General features: G+C 38.8%; 1 protein-coding gene across 48 annotated transcripts in view; it reads left to right on the top strand.

Annotated features, from left to right (window-relative positions):
* Positions 1-22,416, top strand: part of ATE1 (arginyltransferase 1) — a 162,632-nt gene that overhangs the window by 94,359 nt on the left and 45,857 nt on the right. The window contains exon 11 of one of the 48 annotated variants that reach the window (XM_086377929.1): positions 101-127. The exons of the other annotated variants lie outside the window; for them this stretch is intronic. Coding sequence (XP_086234055.1) covers positions 101-112 — 12 coding nt within the window. The 3' untranslated portion in view covers positions 113-127. Of the gene's footprint in view, positions 1-100; positions 128-22,416 lie in introns of those variants that run through there. 48 annotated transcript variants of the gene reach the window in all.

The following is a 22,416-nucleotide window of genomic DNA, read 5'->3' as shown; positions in this document are numbered from 1 at the left end:
TCCTCCTCTTCTTTTCACTTTGCAAGAGTCATCTTAGGTTTGTTTCCACTCTGAAATGCTGCCCGACTCTCCTACATACAAGTGTGTGTTTTCATTGCAGCTTGCGTGTTGATACCTGACATGCACTGCGCTGTGTTACGCTGTTGTTGCTATTCAGTCACTCAGTTGTGTCCAGCTCTGTGACCCCGTGGACTGCAGCCCTCCATGCTTCCCTGGCCTTCGCTTTATCCAGAGTTTGCTCAGACACATGTCCATTGAGTCGATGATGCCATCTAACTTTCTGTGTTACAACTGTGTTACAACTGCTTGTTTTCCTGTCTCTTTTGGCTCTAAGCTTCTTGAAAGATAGAGTTTGAGCTCATTTATTACTTACTGTAGCAGCAACCCCTGATTAATAGTAAATGTTCAGCGTATCTTTAAATGGCTGGATGGAGATAAAAGAATATTGAATAATTTGATTACAGGTTAGAGGGAAAGTACATATCTACGCCAAATAAAGTGGCCCCATTTGGGATTTCTACAGAATAGGTCTTTTTATAACTTTGGCAAGGTTAGTGAAATGTAATTTTATTAAAATGTTTACTTTTAGAATAATGAGAAAGTTACTTTGTTTTAATTTTCAGGTGATCAGTGAAGGTATTCTTGAATTTGCTTTTTTCTTTAAATTGACAAAGCATTGCAAATAATTTAAAACATCTGTAATTCTGCAGTGATAGTGCTGTATAATATGTGGTTTATATTTGAATTAAAAGTTTATTTTTAAATTGATTTAGAGATTTATCTACTTGAATAAAGTTAATAATTTGTAAAATCCTTCAAATAACAGAACACAGTATAAAGAATTTTTTCTAGGAAGTATAATTATAGATTTTGATAGTTATGTAAGTATATAACCTAAATACTATTTTAATTAACATTAATTTGTTTCATGACCTAGCTTTGACTGAGTTCCTATTTCCGCTTATCCTAAAATAGTGGTTCTCTATCAGGGGCGGTTTGTGCCCCTGTCCCCACCTCATCTCATTTCTGAAAACTTTGATTGTCCCAATTGAGCCAGTGGGGGAGAGGTATGTATGCTACTGGTATTTTGAGCCAGAGAATTCTTTTTTGATGTGGACTGTGTATTGTAAGGCTAGGATGCCTCTAAACATTCTACAATGTACAGTCTCCAGCAAAAAAGAATTCTCTGCTCAAAATATCAGTAGTGCTAAGGCTTGAGAAATCCTGTTTTCAGGGGTTACCTACTTGGCATTGAAGTCTGTAGGGCTTTACAGTTGCTGAGTTACCGCAGGTAATTTGACTACTGCTGTCAAAAAGGAACTGCCAGAAAGATTAATTTTGGGTTCACCATAACAGTCTTGAAATAAACTATCCTGTATGACACACCAGAGAGAAGTTTCTCGTGTCTAATTCATGACCCTGTGCAGCCATAAGCTTATTGATGACCCCAGGACTGTCTTAAATTTTCTTTGGGGGCTTATGTGTGGCCTTTATGTCAGCTTAAAAGTAATTTAATGTTTCTGTACAATGCGATTTATCTCTAGCAAATCTTGAGGTCTCTTACAAGGAGCAACAGAAACAAGTAAGGTTAAAATTTCCAAAATGCATCACTTTGCTGTTTTAGTTCTGATGTGTGTGGTAAGGTCTGTCTTAAGTGTTTATAAATTGTTTTGTTTTTCTTTCTTTGTAGAAAAAGAGAGAAACTTGGCATCTTCATAATAGCCAAGTGAATTGCTGTCCCTGGCAGCTAAATTCAGTTCATCTTTTTTAGTACAAAGAGCACAGTGTTGGCTTATACGTTTTCGGATGGGCACTTATAGTCCTTTTCAGCTTTAGTGGCATAGGGCTGTTTGGCGCATCCCTTGCTCCTGGACTGCACCCTGGTGTGGTTGGAACTAAGCTGTTACAGAGAGGCACATGCACAGAAGTGTTTGTTGTTTTTCTTGCCTAGTATGCTGCCTTGGTGTTGATGTGGGAATAAAACCAGTCCTCAGCCTTCCTTCCCCCGTGCCTCCAGGACTCCCTAGCACGGCTCAGGTCTTCTTTCCTTCTTAGATTTATACATCTTCTCCTGGGTCTCATATCTTCCTTCTGAAGAAAATAAGGCAACTGTAAGATTTTTACACTTGACCCTTTTCTTTCAGAAGCCTTCTAGTCTAAATAAGTGGCAGTAGCTAAAGGGAAGCAGCCTTGAGGAGTGTAATTATCTCAGACAGACAGCAGTGAGGTGATAGTGACAATGGTGAGAGGCAGAGGAAGCCCGGTGTCCACTGCTGGAGGACCTTCCCAGCAGTCACCCCACTGTCTTGGAATTGTTTGAGGATGGTTTATGTTGTGAGAACTGTTTTGCTAGGAAATCCATGGTCTCCCACAGTTCTCTTAGATCCACCTTTCTTTGCTTGGTCTTCAGGGGTTCCCTCTTCTCCTGTTTCTTCACCGTCTGCCTGTAGACATACCTTTGCCCCCCATTTTTCTATTATGTTTGTCCTATGCAGAGAAATCCACTGCACTAAAATGTCTGCCATGCCCATGCCTCTCTTCTGATGGAAATTCCTATTCCTATAGTGTCTGCCCAAGGAAATGGAGTCTTTGAGTTTAGGTTACAATGCTTAGCTCCATGTAACTCTGTTAATTGAACTAAGCATGGGTGCTTAGTCATTCAGTCGTGTCTGACTCTTTGCGATCCCATGGACTGTAGCCCACCAGGCTCCTTTCCATGGCGATGCTCCAGGCAAGAATACTGGAGTGGGTAGCCATTTCCACTCCAGTGGGTTAAGCATGAGTGCCTAACCCAAAGGTGGTCACTCTAGGGTAAAGTAGCAGTAATATTATGTAAGATGATGTATTTTGTAATATTAAAGTTTTGCCTGCTGAATAGTGGATGACTAAACCATTCAGATCTACTCTTTTAAGGAAGTTTGAATTAAGACAGTAGGAAGGATCAGTAGTTAGTGGGAGTAGACACAGAGAATAGTAACATAGAGAACAGTAACAAAGGCTCAGAGTTAGATTAGGGCTTTGTAAGCCCAGGTCTGTAAAGTTTGAATTATAGGCAGACCTTTTACACATGCACATTTATCTTGAGAATAGAGTTCATGGATTTCTTTCATCTGGTTTTCAAAGGGGCCTGTGAATCAAAAGATAGCAAGATGAGAGAAGAGAGAGGTGGTGGGGAGAATAGAAGCTGAGACAGAGAATGGCAGATGAAAACACAGATTGGGGTCTCCTGCTGCTGAAGGCATGTGGATGGCCTCTTGTTAGACCTACTTGCCAGATCTTGAATTACAATCTGTTATCCACAAGGCCTTCATCTAGCCTAGGTTTCCTTCCCTCCCTGGATAGCCTGGAATTCTCTGGAGCCTGACCCTAGGTGGGTAACATTTCTGCCTTCATTCTCTTATGTTACTCCCTAAAATGCTCTGTTCCCCTCTACCATTAGTACTAGCCACTTAGTGGATCACTTGAGTGAATTCCTTTGTTTCTTTAACCTAAAGAACCAAACGAATAAGCTTGTCTGTCAACAGCATGGATGTGTTAGAAAAGGCAACAGTTGTGCCAGTTCCCTAGGTATCCCCATTGTTAATAATGAGCAGTACCTTTGTAGGCATGTTCATGTAAGTGAACCACTCACTCATCCAAGGTTGAGATGGAGAATAAGGGGAGAAAGAGCTGGTCAAGTATTCTGTATAAACAACACTCAATAAAATTCCATAAGGAGTTTTTACTCTTTCCAGCCAGTGAAACATTTTATCTTCTGTTTCCAAGACCTTGTCCTTAGGGATGTGATGGAGGGTTCAAAGAGTGGTGGATTAACCATGTTTGTGTCTGGGCTTGATGTTGTTATTTAGTGAGATAAATGCTACACAGAAAACATTGACTCAAAAATTAATGTGAACAGATGGAAGAGAATATTATGTTATCTGAAGTTTTAACGTATTGAAACAGATTGCTGGGGTTGAGAATTTTCTTCCCTGAGAATTCTGAGAAACAGTGATGGCAGACATCTTTGTGGTCAAGAAAGAGATACATGGCTTTCATACCTTAGAGACACAGAGAGGGTCATCTCAGGTCTTTGGCCTAAATCTGTGAAAACTGAGACCAAGATGGTGGTGATAATGAGTTTATAGTTTTTCCTAGGAAATGTAATAGTTGCTTTTGTAACTTGGAACTACCCAAGTTTAACATGTGTTTAATTTTTACAGAGTTTTGCTGCTTTTTATCACGTATTTGGCTAGACAAAGTTTTGAACTTGTTTTTCGAACCAAATTATGATAAAGGATTGAAGGGAGGGGGTATCAGACAGAAAATGTGTGTTTTCTTTTTTTACTAATTCCCCAATAAAGCTTTTAATTCTTTTCATTAATAATTCTATTACAGGACAAATAGTTCAAGCAGTAAAAATCAGAAATGTATAACTCATTTAAACTAACTAGCTGTGTTTCTTTGAATTTCAAGGTGAGAAAAGTTTTGAGTGCTACTCGGCCACCTTGATGGGTCAGAAATGATAAATACTCAGAAGCAGACTTAGGAAAATAAGAATTTTTTTTTTTTTAATAAGATCCATTTCTGGAACTTCCCTGGCAGTTCAATGGGTAAGACTTCGCCTTCAAAAGTAGGGGGTGTGGGTTCAGTCCCTGATGGGAGCTAAGATCCCACATGCCTTGTGGCTAAAAAAGTAGAACATAAACAACAGAGGCAGTCTTATAACAAGTTCAGTAAAGACTTTAAAAATGGTCCCTGTGTAAAAAAAGGCAACTTTAAAAAGTTTGTTTCTTCCCTCTTGTTATCATTTATGGTTTTTTGGGGATTTTTTTGTTTGTTTACTTTTTAATTCTCTTTCCATCAGTTTTCGATGAACCGAGGAAAAATCAGAGTGCCCTAGGACTGTTTGTTTGTGTGCCTCTGGTTTTATCATAGAGTTACAGACTTTAGTCACCTATCCTAGTAAGAATTTAGAGTAAGGCTCCTAGAGGGGAAATTTCTGTCCTGTCCATGTTTAAGGTCTCATATTCCAGTAGAGCACCTTGTAGTTGCATTGCTCCTGGCTCTTAAGGAAAACATCATGAAAATGGTAAAAATATTCTCTTACTTTTGGATACTGAATCTTAGAAGAAGAATCTAGAGAGAGAAGTATTCTTATTGCTTTCATTCAGATTAAACCTAATAAACTAATTCCCGGAGGCTTTGCTAAATTCTTTGTTGGAGTCAGCTTAGTAGGATTGGTGAGTGAATCTTAGATGAGAGTCTGGCAAACAGTTCTACTTGTGTTCTGAGCATGGGGAGTGATAGTTTTGTTAACCCAGGGCTCTTCTTTGGAAACCCTGCCATTTCCAGACATGGCCTGAGACCCTCAATTAGTATTCTAAGTGAGACGTTAAAAGCAGAGGGCTCAGTTCTGTTATTGTATTATAGTTATTGGTCCAGTGGTAGACTTTCTTTTTATGTATTTAACCATTTTTGGGAAATATTTTTGAGCTTTCAGAAAAGTTGTAAGAATAAGAATGATGCAAAGAGAAAGTATATAGCCTTCACTCACATTTACCTCCTTGTCTCCCCTACACCCTTGTACATACATAGATACGTGTGTGTGTTTATACATGTACACACACATTTTTTAAAGCTGTTTCAAAGTAAATTGGTTATGCTGTGTGATCCTTTACTTTGCTTATTATATGCCAGGTACATTTTATAAATAAGTGTTCTGTAATTATTAGCTCAGATAATACAATTCTAGACATGGGTGTTATTTTTTTCCCCATTTATGGATAAGACTGTAACTAACCTACAAGTAGTTACTGTTAGAGGATTTGGCTTCAGCTAGATTGAGGCTAAAGCTGTGTTGTATTGCTTCTCTTGGAGGATGTTTGCAGTGTGAAGACTTTCATGTAGGTTTTAAAAGCACTCCTGATCTCATAGGCCGTTAAAGTACAGATTTCATCTATTCTAAAATATGCATTTTCTTTTCTCTTTTTCACCTTAGAAAAACCTGGATGTGTATCTTACAATGGATAATGATGTTGTTGACATTATAAATGTGTGTGTGCACACTTGGTTGTTACTTTTGGGGTATGTGTCTTGACACTGAGTCAGAGGTAGCTTCTGTGTGTGTGGGTATATGTGTTTTCTGTTTCCCACTTGAAAGGGAAAATGATATTCTAGGTTACCAGCTCCAAGGCGTGGAGGAGCTATTGTGTTTTATTTAATATTGTAGACTTGCTTAAAGATCAGACATGCTGAGTCTTTACAAGTAAAATGTATAAATATTTCTGAAAGGCAACTGAGACCTCCAGAGCTGCTTGGATTTGTATCACTTGTGGTGTGAGGATTATTAGAATTGATTGGGTGGGATAATTTGTGCAGTTGCAGAATTACCTTGCTTTGAGATGACTATTTTCTTCTTTCTGTTCTGCCCTTTCCCTATTCTATTCCTTTTTTTTTTTTTTCCATTTTTAAAATCATAGTTCTTGTAGAAGAGGAAATAAATAAGGGGAATATTAAAAATAAAAATTGCCTACAACTCTGTCACCCAGGACTAATCACTGTTGACATTTTGCTGTATTTTGTAAATATACATGCATTTCTTTCTTCCTCACAGTTGTTATGATGTATGCAGTACTCTTTTCTACCTTCTTATACTTGTTCATGAGTATTTTCCTATTGTTCTTAAGTGTTTCATATCCCTTGGATTTTAAGTGGCTTTAAATGTTCTAATAATGTGCCATAATTTTTCGAGCTCTTACTGTATGTTAAGTTCTTTTAATTCTTTGTTATAAATAACTCAACATCTTTTTGTATATTTCTTTTTGAGACATTGTCACAAAATTTGTTCTTTTGAGCATTCATGCTGTACATAAGGAATTCACCCATTTCGTGTGTCTCTTCATTTGGGACATTTTCTTCCAGGAAGAGTAGTGAAGTGACATGAAATGAAGTGAAAGTTGCTCAGTTGTGTCCGACTCTTTGCCATCCAACTCTTTGCCACCCGACTCTTTGCCACCCAACTCTTTGCGACCCCATGGACTATATCCCACCAGAATCCTCTGTCCATGGAATTCTCCAGGCAAGAATACTGGAGTGGGTAGCCATTCCCTTCTCCAGGGGATCTTCCCAGCCCGGGGATTGAACCTGGGTCTCCTGCATTGCAGGCAGATTCTGTACTGTCTGAGCCGTTAGGGAAGGATGAGTAGAGGGACATCATATACTAGAAGCTACTGAAAATTAGACCAGGAAACACATGCAGGAATATAACAGGAAACATCTTGTTTTAGGAAAAACAACCCAGTTGATTTTCCTTTTTTCTTTATCGCCTAAAATGTTACACTAACAAGTCTCTTGACTGCCTTTAGTTCTTATAAACTGATGAAATATAAGTTTATTTTTGTTTGTACAGTGTTTTGGATTTATTTAGGTACTGATAGATGTATCCTGCCTTTTAGGAGTCAGCAGTACTGTTCTCTGGTGGCGGTTTTAATTTTAAGCTGAAGTACTAAAAGGTTGCTTCTGTTCTTTTAGTACTTCCCGGCCTTAGTTTGTGAGTTCTCAAGAGGATTATAAGGAAAGTGGAATAACTCAGTGATGTCAGTCCCCTTTGTGATAAGGGAAATAAAAGTTCTCTTTGTAATTTTATTTCTCTTAAGAGGACAGTTTAACAGGAAGAAATGAGGGATACCTCAAACAATATAAAGATAGATAGTTGTCTTTTGCCATTTTTGTTCTTTTTTGTTTTTCCCCCTTCTTTAGCTTTATTTTTTTAGGCCATATACAGTGCAACAGTGGCTCTGTCCTGACTTTATTCCACTTTTTTCTTTTAACACCTAAGTAGGGTCACCTAATCTTTCTGTAGATAAACCTTTTCAACTTTCACCTTCAGCTCCCAAAGCAGAAGAATCCTGGAACTGTGCTGTGGTGGGTCAGCACTGTGTCCAGGTTTAATTGCTGGGACTGTCGTTTGCGCCTCTCTGTGCAGTGCCTGGAGTCTGTTCCATTTGTGTTCAGTCTATCTGTTGATGCCCTTCCATTCCTTCCATGAAACTCATCCAGTGCCATGGCAGTCCGAATGCTATGGCTGGTAAGCTTCAGTTTAATATATGCGTGAATATATGCATGCATATCTGTTTTTGTCAGTTTTTTATGCCTGTTTTACTAGTTATGGTAATAATACAGTTTATTTCAAAGTAAACTGGTGAAAGATGCTTTAGTTATTTGCATTAAGCTTAATTTGAATGATGTAGATAGACTCAAAGCTGAGTCATAAAAAATTGCTGCTGCATTTGTTGTGGATGAGATAAATAAAAGCACTTAGGGTTAAAAAAAAAAAAAAAAAAAGCCCGTAATAATCTGGAAAGATTCTGCACTTTCCTAAGAATAGGTGCTCAGTGCACTTTAAAGACTAGTAACCGAAAGTCCCAGTGATGCATCCTCAGAGAAGAGGCTTGGTCCTAAATCTGAGAATGGCTAATGAATGTACAGTTACTTATTTTAGCTGTTAAAGGTATGTATGTTTGTACACATATATACTGTAATGGGCATTTTTAATTGATGCACCACTACTAATCCTGTTCACTTTGGATAAGATCCCTTTTGCTATAAAGTATTCTATAATATTCAGAAAACTCAACATTCAGAAAACGAAGATCGTGGCATCCGGTCCCACCACTTCATGGGAAATAGATGGGCAAACAGTGGAAACAGCGTCAGACTTTATTTTGGGGGGCTCCAAAATCACTACAGATGGTGACTGCAGCCATGAAATTAAAAGACGCTTACTCCTTGGAAGGAAAGTTATGACCAACCTAGATAGCATATTCAAAAGCAGAGACATTACTTTGCCAACAAAGGTTCGTCTAGTCAAGGCTGTGGTTTTTCCTGTGGTCATGTATGGATGTGAGAGTTGGACTGTGAAGAAGGCTGAGCGCCAAAGAATTGATGCTTTTGAACTGTGGTGTTGGAGAAGACTCTTGAGAGTCCCTTGGACTGCAAGGAGATCCAACCAGTCCATTCTGAAGGAGATCAGCCCTGGCATTTCTTTGGAGGGAATGATGCTGAAGCTGAAACTCCAGTACTTTGGCCACCTCATGCGAAGAGTTGACTCATTAGAAAAGACTGATGCTGGGAGGGATTGGGGGCAGGAGGAGAAGGGGACGACAGAGGATGAGATGGCTGGATGGCATCACTGACTCGATGGACGTGAGTCTGAGTGAACTCCAGGAGTTGGTGATGGACAGGGAGGCCTGGCGTGCTGCGATTCATGGGGTCGCAAAGAGTCGGACACGACTGAGCGACTGATCTGATCTGATTCTATAATATTTATAGACTTTTTTATCTGTATAAATATATCTTTGCTGGAAGATACTCAAGTTGTGACTAAGTAGATCTAACAAATAAATATTGCTATATAGCTACATACAAGCCTTCAGTCTTGGTGTATTAGAATTTGAGAGTCACTTAGTGTGGTTTTGTGCTTACCTCTCCATAGTTGCCACTCAAGTCTTACATCAAAGCCTTATTAAATTTGCCTCACTCTTTCAGTCCTCCTAGACCCTGGAATTTTGCTCTTGAACCTTAATCTATGTTGGTGTCTGTTACTGAAGGCAGGTTCTACGGTTACCTGCCTCCTTGCTCTTTTTAGTTCTCTGGAACCTTCTCTGAATGACTTGCTCAGGTTCATCTCTGTAGGTTCCATCTCTGGCCAGCCATAATCTGGACTCTTTGTCACAAATCAAACTCTGGTTCTGATGATGGCTTTTCAAAAACCAATGTTCTACATGTTCAGTTTTTGAAACAAATGTCTTACATCTTTCTTAACATCCTTCAATTCATAATAATAGGACTTTTTTTTTTTTGAAAGAAACGTTTTTATGCCTCAGTAGCATACATATTGAAAAATGAACCTAAGTGTGGAGCCCCTATGGAAATCACAAGGTAAACACACCCATGATCCTTATTGTCTACTGGAAATTGAAATTTCTCTCCCTGGCAGTCATTCTGTACAGGACTAAGCTGTAAATCTTGTAGGTTTACAGGCCATGTGGTCTGCCGTCGTAGTGAAAGCAGCCGTGGAAGATATTTCAACAGATGGGCATGGCTGGGCTCCAGTGAAACTTTAGTTATGGACTCTGAGATTTAAATGTCATATAATTTTCACATGTCATAAGCTATTACTCTTCTTTTGATTTATTTGAAACCATTAAAAAATGTGAAAACCGTTCTTAGATCGTGGGCTGGTTGTGGAAAAGCAGCAGACCAGATCCGGCCCATCGCTGTAGTTTGCTGACTTCTACTCTGCAGATGCCATTAACCTTCAGCTCACTCCCTGCAGAAACAGCCTCTGTTCCTCTAAGGTGGCATCACCATCATCATCTTCATCATACAGCACATTAGAGCCATTCTTCTCCAATGAGGAAACCCAACTATCAGAACAACTCGCTGTGTGAAGTTCAGTGATTAAATGGCCCTGTGTCTCTAGAATACACCTACTGACTTGGGATACAAATTTTAAAATGAATTTTTATCTACATAAATTGAAACATATATAACTCTAGGAGGTAATAAACCATGACTTATTTCATAGTGGTTTACAGACTAAACATAATGGTGATGGTTTGATTACCTTTACCTTTCCTTTCTTTTTTTTTAAATTTAGGACAATTTAAAAATTATTTAAAGTTTAAATGAGTATAGTTTGTCAGGCATTTTTGGTCAGAATAGTACCCAGGTGATGCTGGGCAGTCTCAGGATATCACGTCCAGAGTCCCCTGAAGTCAGTTTGTTCCATTATGGGTGATGGTTCAGGTGGACTCTACCAGGTTGCTCCACTGTAGAGCTGGTGTTTTCCCTTTGTAATTAGTAAGTAATCTGTGGGGTCATCCTTTGAGACTGTGAATAATTGTTCCCCCAACCTTTTACCCTGTGGTAGAATTTTTTCTTTTTCACAGTTTCATCTGAATATTAGGACTGTAAAAACATGTTTCATAACCCCAATTGTCTGCAGATATTTAAAATTTAATTATGTATGCATTCCTTTAATGAAATGTTGTTGAAAGTTGGACTACAAATATATTTTCTTACTGAATTTAAACATTACCATTTCATCAGAAGAAAGCAGAGTTAAGATCAAGCTCCCGAAGATGGAAAAGCTGAGTTCGAATCTTGGTTTCATGCCTTATTATATGTACAGACTTTCTAAGCCTCAGTGTCTTTTATCTGCAAAATGGGCATAATCACCACTCCTTAATAATATTAAAGTTATTTATTTAATTAGAGATATACTTTTTACTAAAAATAGGTGACTTCGGCTTATTGAAAGAAAAAAATTGAACATTTATTTAGTTCTTCATTTGAATTCTGTCTGAAAATATGAATTTTCTTTATTGCTCCCAATACATTTGATTAATTCTGGTTTTTTGATATTTTTATACACCCTTCAGTTAAGGCTAGATATTTGCTTAAAGTGCTTTGGAAAGCTTACATTTCATTCTGTCTTGTGTGATCCTTTGTAGTCATCTGGTAAATCCTTCATGCTGTTGTTACAAGAAGGAGACTCAGATTCTCATAGATTGTACTATTTCCCAAGACTAAAGTTGGGTAACTGGATGAAGGCTTAATTTATGTAATGATAGATTTCCAAATCCATTGCTCAGAAACACATAGTGAAGAATGAGGATAGTTAAAGTTCCTTTAATAAACAGTCTACATGAAGATAAAATGAAGTTAGCAAGGATGGAAACTGTCATAAACTATTACAGTTGTGTTGGAAATTCTGGAACCAAGTTAAATTGACTCCCACTGGCCAAAATATGAACAATTTGAGCATCAAAAAGGATAACTGTAGTGAACTGAAACGCATTAAATATCTTTAGACCTATGAGCTCGTAAAGATACTGAAGAGTCAAGTTGCTGGAGTTTGTGCTACGTACCACATTGTAGCACTTAGCTGCTGCATCACCAGAAGCCTGTAGATAGCTTGTAGACCAGTAGCTTCCATACATACTCAGTGCTCCACACTTTTAGGCTCAAAACCATAGAGACACCATAGTTTCAGGCTCTGCATAATAGTAACTTCTCAAAATTATACTTTCCTACACTAGAAAGTTGTGTATTTCAACTTCAATCTTATTTATATTATTTCTAGAGAGTTGTGATGTAGTAAGCTGACAAGGTAATTATGATGTTTTGACTTATCCAAACTCTTATTGGGTGGAAAGGTAGTAATCGCTTGCTTAAAATTTTAAGATAATATACTTTTTGTGTAGGTCAAAGACAGTACTGTTATAGAAGAACTTTATTTTAATGGTGTAGCTGTTGAAAACTTCCTTTTGTATATTTAAGTTTTTAAAATACATATGTTTAAAAAAAGGCTGAGGCTGAAAAATTGATGCATTCAAGCTGTGGTGTTGGAGAAGACTTTTGAGAGTCCCTTGGACTGCAAGGAGATCAAACCAGTCAAACCTAAAGGAAATCAAACTGAATATTCATTGGAAGGGCTGATGCTGAAACGCCAGTATTTTGGCAACCTGATGCCAAGAGCTGACTCATTGGGAAAGACCCTGATGCTGGGAAAGATTGAAGGCAGGAGGAAAAGGGGATGACAGAGGATGAGATGGTTGGATGGCATCACCAATTCAATGGACAAGAGTTTGAGCAAGCTTGGGGAGATGGTGATGGACAGGGAAGCCTGGCGTGCTACAGTGCATGCGGTCGCAAAGAGTGGGACACGACTGAGCAACTGAGCAACAACATTTAAAAATTAAGTCCGAAGTAACACTTTAAAACCATGCATAAATATATTAAAAATCCTTATGTCATAAAGATTTTTTGTGTTTGGTGCATGTGTGGTTTTGTAATGGGCTGAAAATAGATAAAACTATGACATTTACAAAGACATTGATGTTACTATGCTCCTAAGGATCTTTGTAATTCAAAATTCTATTCTAACAACATTAATTGGGCTTGGATCAATAATGGTATTTTAAGGTGGACGTCTTAGACGGAATGAAGAAGTGAGGTTTCTCAAGTTGTCATCCAGGATGATTTGGTGTTTGTAAGACAGTAAATTTTTCTCAATAATTTATCTAAAATTCTGTGAGTGGACTTGATTTGCTCACCCTGTAAATAACTGTGTTTAAATTTAAACTGATGTGTCCTTCATAATTGCATAACTGATCATTTAGAAAGGAAGTAATGTGTTAGATATCTTTTTGTCATGCTGAAGTGTAGGCCCTGCACAAAACTGTTCTACTAACCTTCTGCGAAGCCCTTTCTTACAGAGACACACAGGATACTGATGACATTCAAGGGGTAGGATGTAAATTCTACCAGGACTCCTACTGCTACACAGTTGAGAGGGAAAAGGTTATCCTTAACTTGAAGCATTTAAGTCATTTGTGATGAATTTTCCATCAGGCAGAAAAAAAGGAATGATTACCAAAGATCACACCCCTGGGATAAATATAAGGTTATAGCTAACTTCTTATTTCCCTCAGGGGTGTAATTAAACAGACTTTTACGATTAAGGGTTTTAGGCATTGAAAAATGTTTACTGGCAAAAAATAATAGCGCCAGTTAGAGACATGATCAATCAGACACAGCTTACTGACTTTAATAAAGCTGTGGATTTGCTGTAAACTGTTTTTGAGCATTTGGTCGACTCGGTATATCAATTTAAAAAAGAATATCAGGGGGATAAAAGCCAATAAAAGGTGTTTTAAAAGGTCCGGATCTGAAATAATTAGGCAAATTTTCATAAAGGGGTATATAGGATGTTGCTGACACATTTGAGGTATTCATACTTATATCTGGTTTTAGCTTGGGAATTTTAACATAAAAGAGTTTGAGTTTCTAATCTTGGCTTTACCAGTAATTACCCTTAAGTTGCTAGAATTACCACACATTTTAAATATGATAATGAAACTGGATTTTGACTAAGGAGTATATTGACTAAGGCTCTTCTGGTTTTCAAATGGTCTGATTCTCTATTTTTAAGAAATATAATTTGACACAGTTTAATTTAATTCAGTAAATATTCAATAAGTATTCTTTGAGAACTCAGTCCATTGAGGGAATTCTGCCAAGGCACAAGGCATGCAAAGAAATGATGAACTTCGGGCTGTTGGGCAACTCCCAAGTTGAGATTGTGAGAGGTAGAGGAGTGGTGGTCCAAAGCGTGAGAAGCACAGCATGTGAGCAGACAGCTCAAGGAGATCGTATGGAGTTGTAGGGTGGATTTCTCTAGAAACCCAAAAGACCCCAACCCTGACCCTCCTAATCTAAATAAGATTTCCTCTTGTGCTATTTCAGGTTGCTTTTTCTTCACAGTATTTGCCATACTCTTTAATGATGTTTCCCTATGATTATTTCCTTAAAGTCCTCTCCCCTTCTAGACTCAATGGTCCCTGAGAACTAAAATGTTACTGTTGAACTGGCAATGTTACTGTGTGCTGTGGCGTGCCCACGACCTAATCATGTAGCCTGGTGTGGATGGCATTTCTTAATTACCTGCTGACTGTAGGAATGAGAGCTCAGTTGGTGGTGAGGTCAAGCAGAGGCCAAGGAAAGCTTGGTAAAGAAGGAGTAGGCAGCGTTTAGGTTTGGCCTCAAACGTGCAGTAGGCATGTAGACCAGATGGGAAGTCACACCAGGCAAAACAGCCTGTGCCTAGATGGGAGTCCCCCAGTACAAGTATGCGGGGCGAGAGAGTAGGCTGACAGCAGGCTTTGTACTGTACACGCAAGATCCCTGATGTCTGTAAACCAGAGTGCTTTCACAAGAAGTCTGTGAATCCATATGCACAGTGTGGGTACAGATTAATAAACGTGAGTATGGTGCTAATTTTCTACAAACGTATGTAGGTTCTGTTGTGATTAGTAAAATCCAAACTCATTTAAAAGCATGAATGAATTTGTAATGGATTTTTATTTTGTATAATTTCTCATCAAGTGAACCTAAAATTATGTTATCTTATAAAGGTCTATGAATTTTTTGTTTGTTTACTTGCTTTAAAAGGGTCATCCTACTTCCCTGTAGATTTGGAGAGCCAGTAAAGGGTTTTAAAAATAGAGAATGTACACAATCATTTCTCCCTGGTGTCATTAGGAGGACAGTTTCAGGAGGCAGAGCTTGAAATCAACCTTTCTCACTGTCATGCAGGTGAGGATTACTTTACCTCTGATGGTGCAGAACCAGTGATTCCAAGGGCTGTTTTGTAAGCAGCAGCCTAAAAAGGCAAACCCCTGAACTGATTGTTCTGACCAATATGGTGAAGGCCAAATTTAGTTTACACGTACATATACATATATGAACATTTATATGAATATTTCATTTTATAACATATTAAAGAAGTTTTGGGTTTTACTTTTTCTTTTTTTCTTACATTATTGTCTTTGTCTTCATCTTTCATTATATTTCTTTTTTTTTTCCCCTCATGCTTTTCAACTTATGACCCTTCGGGTTGAAATTAAATTTGGGCTGTAAGTTGACTCCCTGAATCTTTTCTTCACAAGCTTTCTTTGTATTTTCTAAAAGAAAAAAGATTAACCCAAGGTTTCCAAAATAAAAGCAAAGATTGTGATTAAAACTGAATTAGACTCTTTATGCCCTATTATTTGCTAATAGTTAAATAAATAGCCCAGTCTTAAGGAAGATTTAAAGTAAGTCTTGGAGCCTTTGCGAACCCTTGGATTTTAATTAAAGAAACACAGAATACCATCACTTTCTGTTTGTCAGTGGAAAAAATATGTATTTTTAAATTTTCAGAGCTTAGCCCAGCAGCACATGGAGTGCATCTGTTGGCTTTCAGAATTTGGGGAACACAAATGGATTCAGATGCTTAGGCCCTTTGTCTTCACTGGGCTCAGTTCACCTCGCCAGCTGAGCGTGGCACAATCCAAACACAGTTTCTGAAAACAGAGCAGCTCGAGTTACTTCTCAAGCACTCTCTTGGGGACTGATAAAGTCAATCTCTGTTTATGTAATGAAATCAGGGAGCAAGGGGTCTGCTGTAGTACTTTGTGGATGGGATTCCATTGGTGTTGTCTTTCAGGGAAAAGACTGGATTTAATAAGCCCTGTTCTTACCCGCTTTCTTTGGAGGCACAGCCCACTCTGATGGATTATTTTGAACTATTTTTGTTTATGTAGTATTAGAGCCTCTCTTTAAGCGATTGGTTTTAGTAAAATCAGTAGGTTTATTGTAGAAAAATAGGATACTGATAACAACGTTACCTGATAAAAGACTTAAATGTCTAGTTAAACTCTCTTTTTTTTCCCCAGTGCTACTGGTGGTCACTGTGGGTGAATGTGTACGTGTGTATTTAAATAATAATGTCTTTCTAGTGTTCTTACATTTTAATTTAACTTGAACTTTTAAAACAAACTCTGCTGGTTTATCCTCAAGTACTCAAAATCCTCCCTATTTTTCAAAATATTTATAAGTATTCTTGAGACTGAAATCTCATAAAGATCTTTGCTTCAGGACCAGAGTTCAAAGGAAAGTTGGTTTGGTTTTAATTTGAAAACTGTAAAAACAAAATACCCTCAAAATGGCAGGGTGTGAATTGGTAACTTCAATTTTATTGCAATCGGCCAGGCCCATCCCCAGATGTTTCCAGTTAAAAGGCAAGAATGCTAACTTGGGTGAATGTCATATGAAAGTATTTCTTTACTATTCTGATTTTTTTCTACGAAAAATAACAGTCTCAAATCCTTTAACTTTAATGAAATAAATAACTTCTCATTTGCATGTTTTTTAAACTCATACAAAGACACATGTAATATTCAAAGAAAATTTTTACATGTCATATGTAGTCCTGAATGCATTGGGGTTCACATATATCCTTTTAAAATACCCCTGTAAAAAAAAAAGATTTTTGAAAGAGATTAAAGCCCTTTAGAAATTAAAATCATGTACTTCTGGATTCATTGTAATCAAGAAGTGGACCTGCTAACATTGTGAATTTGTTTTAAAAGGTGTATTTAGTAATTTCATTGCTTTTTTTCAGGATTGTTACAGGGAATTTTCCACTTATAATGTAAATAATGTTTTTCTTTTATTTTTGATCAGTTGTGCATTCAGTTGTAAGAAGTATTTCTATACGAATCTAGATAGGATGAGATAAAAGAAACCAGAATGTAACTTGAAAACCATGTGTTTCATAATATTTCTCAGGATAATACCAGGTTACAGTAAGATCCATTCATGAACTTGAAAGTTGCTTTGAACACATTCTGTATTAAAAAGAAAGATGCCTACTGGTAATAAATGTGAATTTATGGAAATTGGCATTTGTTCAGAGAGAAGATGGAGTTATTCTTTATGACTAACCTGATGTTAACATTTTGAATGTAAAGCAAAATGTGCATTTATTTTTGAAGCTTCCCAACCCATAGACACAGGACTGCATACTGTCTGTAGAGCTGAAATAGTTCTTTCTAATTTCATTTTCCATTTGGTGAAGTTTCAACAGACATGTGTTTGGGAACTTGAGGGCAGACATGGTCTATGTAGGTCTTAGGTCTGCCCACACTTGGCTGTGGTGTCTTGATTTTTCTTTCCAAACATGGTGCTACTCAGATCTTAAGACTCTGCAGAGGAGACCCCTTCGGAGGAGTCTCGAGAGAAAGCTGCTGGTTTTACCTTTGTGCTCTAAGCACGTGTTGCTTGTAGTCCTTGGTGCTCTTCTCAGAGGTGTGGCCTGTGCTGGGCTTCTCTGGCTGCGTCTTGGTGCTTCCATAGCGTCTTTGTGCCCTCCACTCTACGTTCACCACTCGTTGTGAAAGGCATTGGGGCACAGCTGCCTCCTTTTCCCCAGCAGACAGTGGTGCCTCACTGGGCTCATTTCATCTCACCATCCTCCATGCTGAGCAGAGTCCCTGTGCGTATTGGACTCCTGGGATTTTTAAGATTTTTTTGAAGTTATTTTGAAAATACTTTAAAGATGTGTTGAATATTTTTAAATTAGGTATAGGAAGAGAATGAGAATCAAGGGTCTGGCTCTGAGTTCATCACGCCCATTTAATGATCTTAGGTTTTCTCTGTGTGATAGAAATTATGTCCATTACTTTTTAAGTCATTATAAGATTTAACTCTTGGTATGCAGTACCATGATGAGGGCTGTGTTCCTAACAAACACAGGAAGGACTCGTTATTACTGTTACTGTCCTTACCAACCAAAGTGACGCAGCTCAGCTCTGAGCAGAGGAAGAGGCCTCTCCCCAAGCAAGTCATGCTTCCCCCTCTTTTTCTTAATATGAAGCTTAATATGAAAAGCTGTACGTTTCTTTAAAGGAGAGTGTATGCCAGTGAAATAAGGAAAAATATTTTGAGAGGGGAAAAAAAAACCAAATTGACTTGAACTAGTAGTTTCTAACCTTCTTGAGTAAGGCAAGGGCTTCCCAGGCGGCGCTAGTGATAAAGAACCTGCCTGCCAGTGCAGGAGACATAAGAGACACAAGTTCGATCCCTGGATCAGGAAGATCCCCTGGAGGAGGGCATGGCAACCCACTCCAGTATTCTTGCCTGGAGAATCCCCATGGACAGAGGAGCCTGGTGGGCTATAGTCCATGAGATTGCAAAGAGTCAGACACAACTGGAGTGACTTAGCACGCACACAGTTCTTACATACCCTGTCATGGTAATGTTCTTGTACTTTTTTCTATTTTATGTTTTTACACTTTTAGTATTTTCCCAAAGGTTGAGAACTAGTCATAAACAGTGACAGTGTGGTGGAGGTGCATCGTAAATGCAAATTCAGCAAATACTGATTGATTTGTGTGTGCCACATTAAAGGTACGAAAGCGTGTTAAAAAAACACTTGCTGTGTTTAGAGAAAGGGAGAGGGAAGGGCCGGGCAGTATGTACTAGGCTCGTTGTTCATCCTGCCGTCACTTGCAGCAGGTTTGGGGATGCATCTGTGAACAAATCGGACTGAAACCCCTGATGCATCATTCTAGCCAGGAGTTTCCTGTAGATACAGTGAAGAAAGTGAACAAGAATGTTGCAAGTCCTAGGGAAGAAAAACAGGAGAAGGGGATAGTTGAGCTTCACTGAGAAGACGACAGCTGAGCAAAACCTTAAAGTGGGTGACGGAATTAGCCACAGGAATACCCGTAGGACCAGAAAAGAAGACAGTCAGTGAGACACCCTGAGGTGGGAGCAAGCCTGAAGTGTTCCAGGACCAGCAGAGAACCCTGTGTGGCCAGGGTAGAGTGATGGAGGAGGAGGTAGAAGACAGGCCAGGAAGGTAATGAGGGCTGCGTCACGTAGGGCTGCTTCGGCTGTGTCCTGGGTTTAGTCTATATTCTGCCTCCAGTAGGGAGGATGGGAATGCAAACAAATACTCCATTTTAAACTGCTATATTTAAAATGGATAGCCAGCCAGGACCTTCTGTACAGTGCAGGGAACTCTGCTTAATGTTACATGGCAGCCTTTATGGGAGGGGAGCTTGGGGGAGAATGGATACATGGATATGTATAGCTGAGTCCCTTTGCGGTCCACCTGAAACCGTCACAACATTGTTCATCGGCCATGTGGTTCAGTCGCCTAGTTGTGTCCAACTCTTTGCAACCCCAGGGACTGCAGCACGCCAGGCAGGCCTCTGTGTCCTTCACCATCTCCCAGAGTTTGCCCAAGTTCATGTTCATTGCATTGGTGTTGCCATCCAGCCATCTTATCCTCTGATGCCCTTTTCTCGTTCTGCATTCGATCTTTCCCAGCTTCAGGGACTTTTCCAGTTCAGTTCACTTTAGTCACTCAGTTGTGTCTGACTCTCTGTGACCCCATGGACTGCAGCACGCCAGACTTCCCTGTCCATCACCAACTCCCGGAGTTTACTCAAACTTGTGTCCATTGAGTCTGTGATGCCATGCAACCATCTCATCCTCTGTCCCCTTCTCCTCCTGCCTTCAATCTTGCCCAGCATCAGGGTCTTTTCAAATGAGTCAGTTCTTTGCATCAGGTGGCCAAAGTATTGAAGTTTCAGCTTCAGGATCAGTCCTTCCAATGAATATTCACTACTGATTTCCTTTAGGATGGACTGGTTGGATCTCCTTGCTGTCCAAAGGACTTTTAGGAATCTTCTCCAGCACCACAGTTCGAAGGCATCAATTCTTTGGCGTTCTGCCTCCTTAGTCCAGCTTTCACAGCCATACATGACCCCTGGGAAGACCATAGCCTTGACTGTATGGACCTTTGTTGGCCGAGTAATGTCTCTGCTTGTCAACACACTGTCTAGGTTTGTCATTGCTTTCCTGCCAAGAAGCAATCAATCGTCTTCTGATTTCATGGCTGCAGTCACCGTCCACAGTGATTTTGGAGCCCAAGAAGAGGAAATCTGTCACCACTTCCACCTTTTCCCCTTCTATTTGCCATGCAGTAATGGGGTCGGATGCCATGATCTTAGCTTTTTTAATATTTAATCTTAAGCCAGCTCTTTCATTCTCCTCCTTCACCCTCATTAAAAGGCTCTTCATCCTCATTGGCCATATTCCAGTATAAAATAAAAACTTTAAAAATAATAAAATATTGTCAGTAGATTTTGTGGTTGCTGGGACTTTTGGGGAGAGGAAGTAGGGAGCAACTGCCAGTGGGTACAGGGTTTCTTTTTGGGATGATGAAAATATTATGGAATTAGATAGTGGTGGGGCTTCCCTGGTGGCTCAGATGGTAAAGAATCCGCTTGCAATGTGGGAGACATGGGTTCTATCCCTGGGTTGGGACGATCGCCTGGAGGAGGGCATGGCAACCCACTTCAGTATTCTTGCCTGGAGAATCCCTATGAACAGAGGAGCCTGGCGGGCTACAATCCATGGGGTTGCCAAGAGTCAGACACGACTGAGTGACTAAGCGCATAGCACAATCTTATGGATACTCTAAAAACTCACTTTAAAAGGGTAGATTTTTATGGATTGTGAATTACATATCAGTAAAAATGCTGCAAAAAATTGTCAGGGCTTACTGGAACCATGTTTTTGTTTTTGTTTTTTTGCTTCTCTTTTAACTAATTAATGTAACTGTTGCCATTGAAAATTCAGATTTCTAACTATACCTTAACTGAGGGAAAAAATCTCGTGTTATTGACTGTGTTTTCATTAGAAGTTAAAGTATTTTAATGTTTTTTTTTTCCCTATTATCTTTATTTTTTTTTTAATTTTATTTTATTTTTAAACTTTACATAATTGTATTAGTTTTGCCAAATATCAAAATGAATCCACCACAGGTATACATGTGTTCCCTATCCTGAACCCTCTTTGCTGAAATTGTTAATGATTGCGAAATCAAAGTTTTCTAAATACACCTTTTATGTGCTCTTTAGCTACCTGTGTTCACTATTATTCAGTAAGATATGATAGATGTTTTTAACCTCTGGCTATCAAGTAAATGTAATTTTTAGGCCAAAATTCTGACTATTATATTTTTCTAAACTAAGATATTTGACATATAATTTATTTTGTGATTGTTTAATAGTGTAGAAAATTAGATCAGCATGATAAAATGTTCTTCAAATTATAGTCTAGAGCATGGAAGTAAAAAAGAATGTCCATTCATTCCATTAACCAAAACCCAAAATTGTGTGCTGTCCTCTTCCAGAAGAAGCAATTATTTTTAATAGAAATGGATCAAGAAATGTTTTCCCCCTTATGTTTTAGATTTAACTTTGGCATTTCCTCGAATTTTAATCTGTGCCACCTAGTAAAGTTGATTGAAATATTATGACTGTATTTTACTTTTTTCTTTTTCCCAGGGGGGAGGTGTAGTATAATTTGTGTTTTCACAAATAGTCTATGTAGTTTCTTTAAAGAAAATAGAATCACTGAACACCCAGCTGCGCCCTGAGGAGAACCTCCCCTCTTCTCCGGCAGCTCACGTTGCAGGGCGCCTTGTCTGTCTGCTTCCTAGTGCTGAAACAGTGCCGGTTTGTGAATAGCTCCAGAAGTTACAAATCACGCTTTGCTGAACTTATTTCTCTTTGAGGACTTTGGATTGGGTAATTACCCCTCACCAGAAGTGTTTAATAAAGAAAACCATGCATTTCCTTGTCGTGTTGAGGCTTTTTAGCAGACAGCTTTTGCCTTTTCCAGGCTTCTTGTCTTGAACTGCATCATCCTCTCCTGTAACCTTTGCTCTTAGGGACCCTTGCTTGGTAAGGTTTCATGTGGTGCTGTCCTTGTTGACTGGGGTTATTTTGTGGCGAGGCGGGGCGGGGAGGGTTGGGGGAGAAGTAGGAGTAGGGAGAAATCTTGAGTTCATCTTCTAACATGTAGATCAAACTGAAAAGGGTGTTCTAAAAAATTGTAAGATAAGCCTGTCAGACCAATTACATTTTCAAAATTTTGAGTACTTTAGAAAATCCGTGGTAACTCAGATTTCTTATTTACAGAAAGTCAGCACCCTAGGAGAAGATTAATCTGCTTTTGCCTCATTGT

The sequence above is a fragment of the Bos grunniens genome, chromosome 26 (assembly GCF_055505025.1).
Source record: "Bos grunniens cultivar Pamir isolate PY7600 chromosome 26, Bosgru_T2T1.0, whole genome shotgun sequence".
In the NCBI taxonomy this organism is placed as follows: Eukaryota; Metazoa; Chordata; class Mammalia; order Artiodactyla; family Bovidae; genus Bos; species Bos grunniens.
Note: the sequence above shows the minus strand (reverse complement) of the source record. Positions and strands in the feature narration are given on the sequence as shown.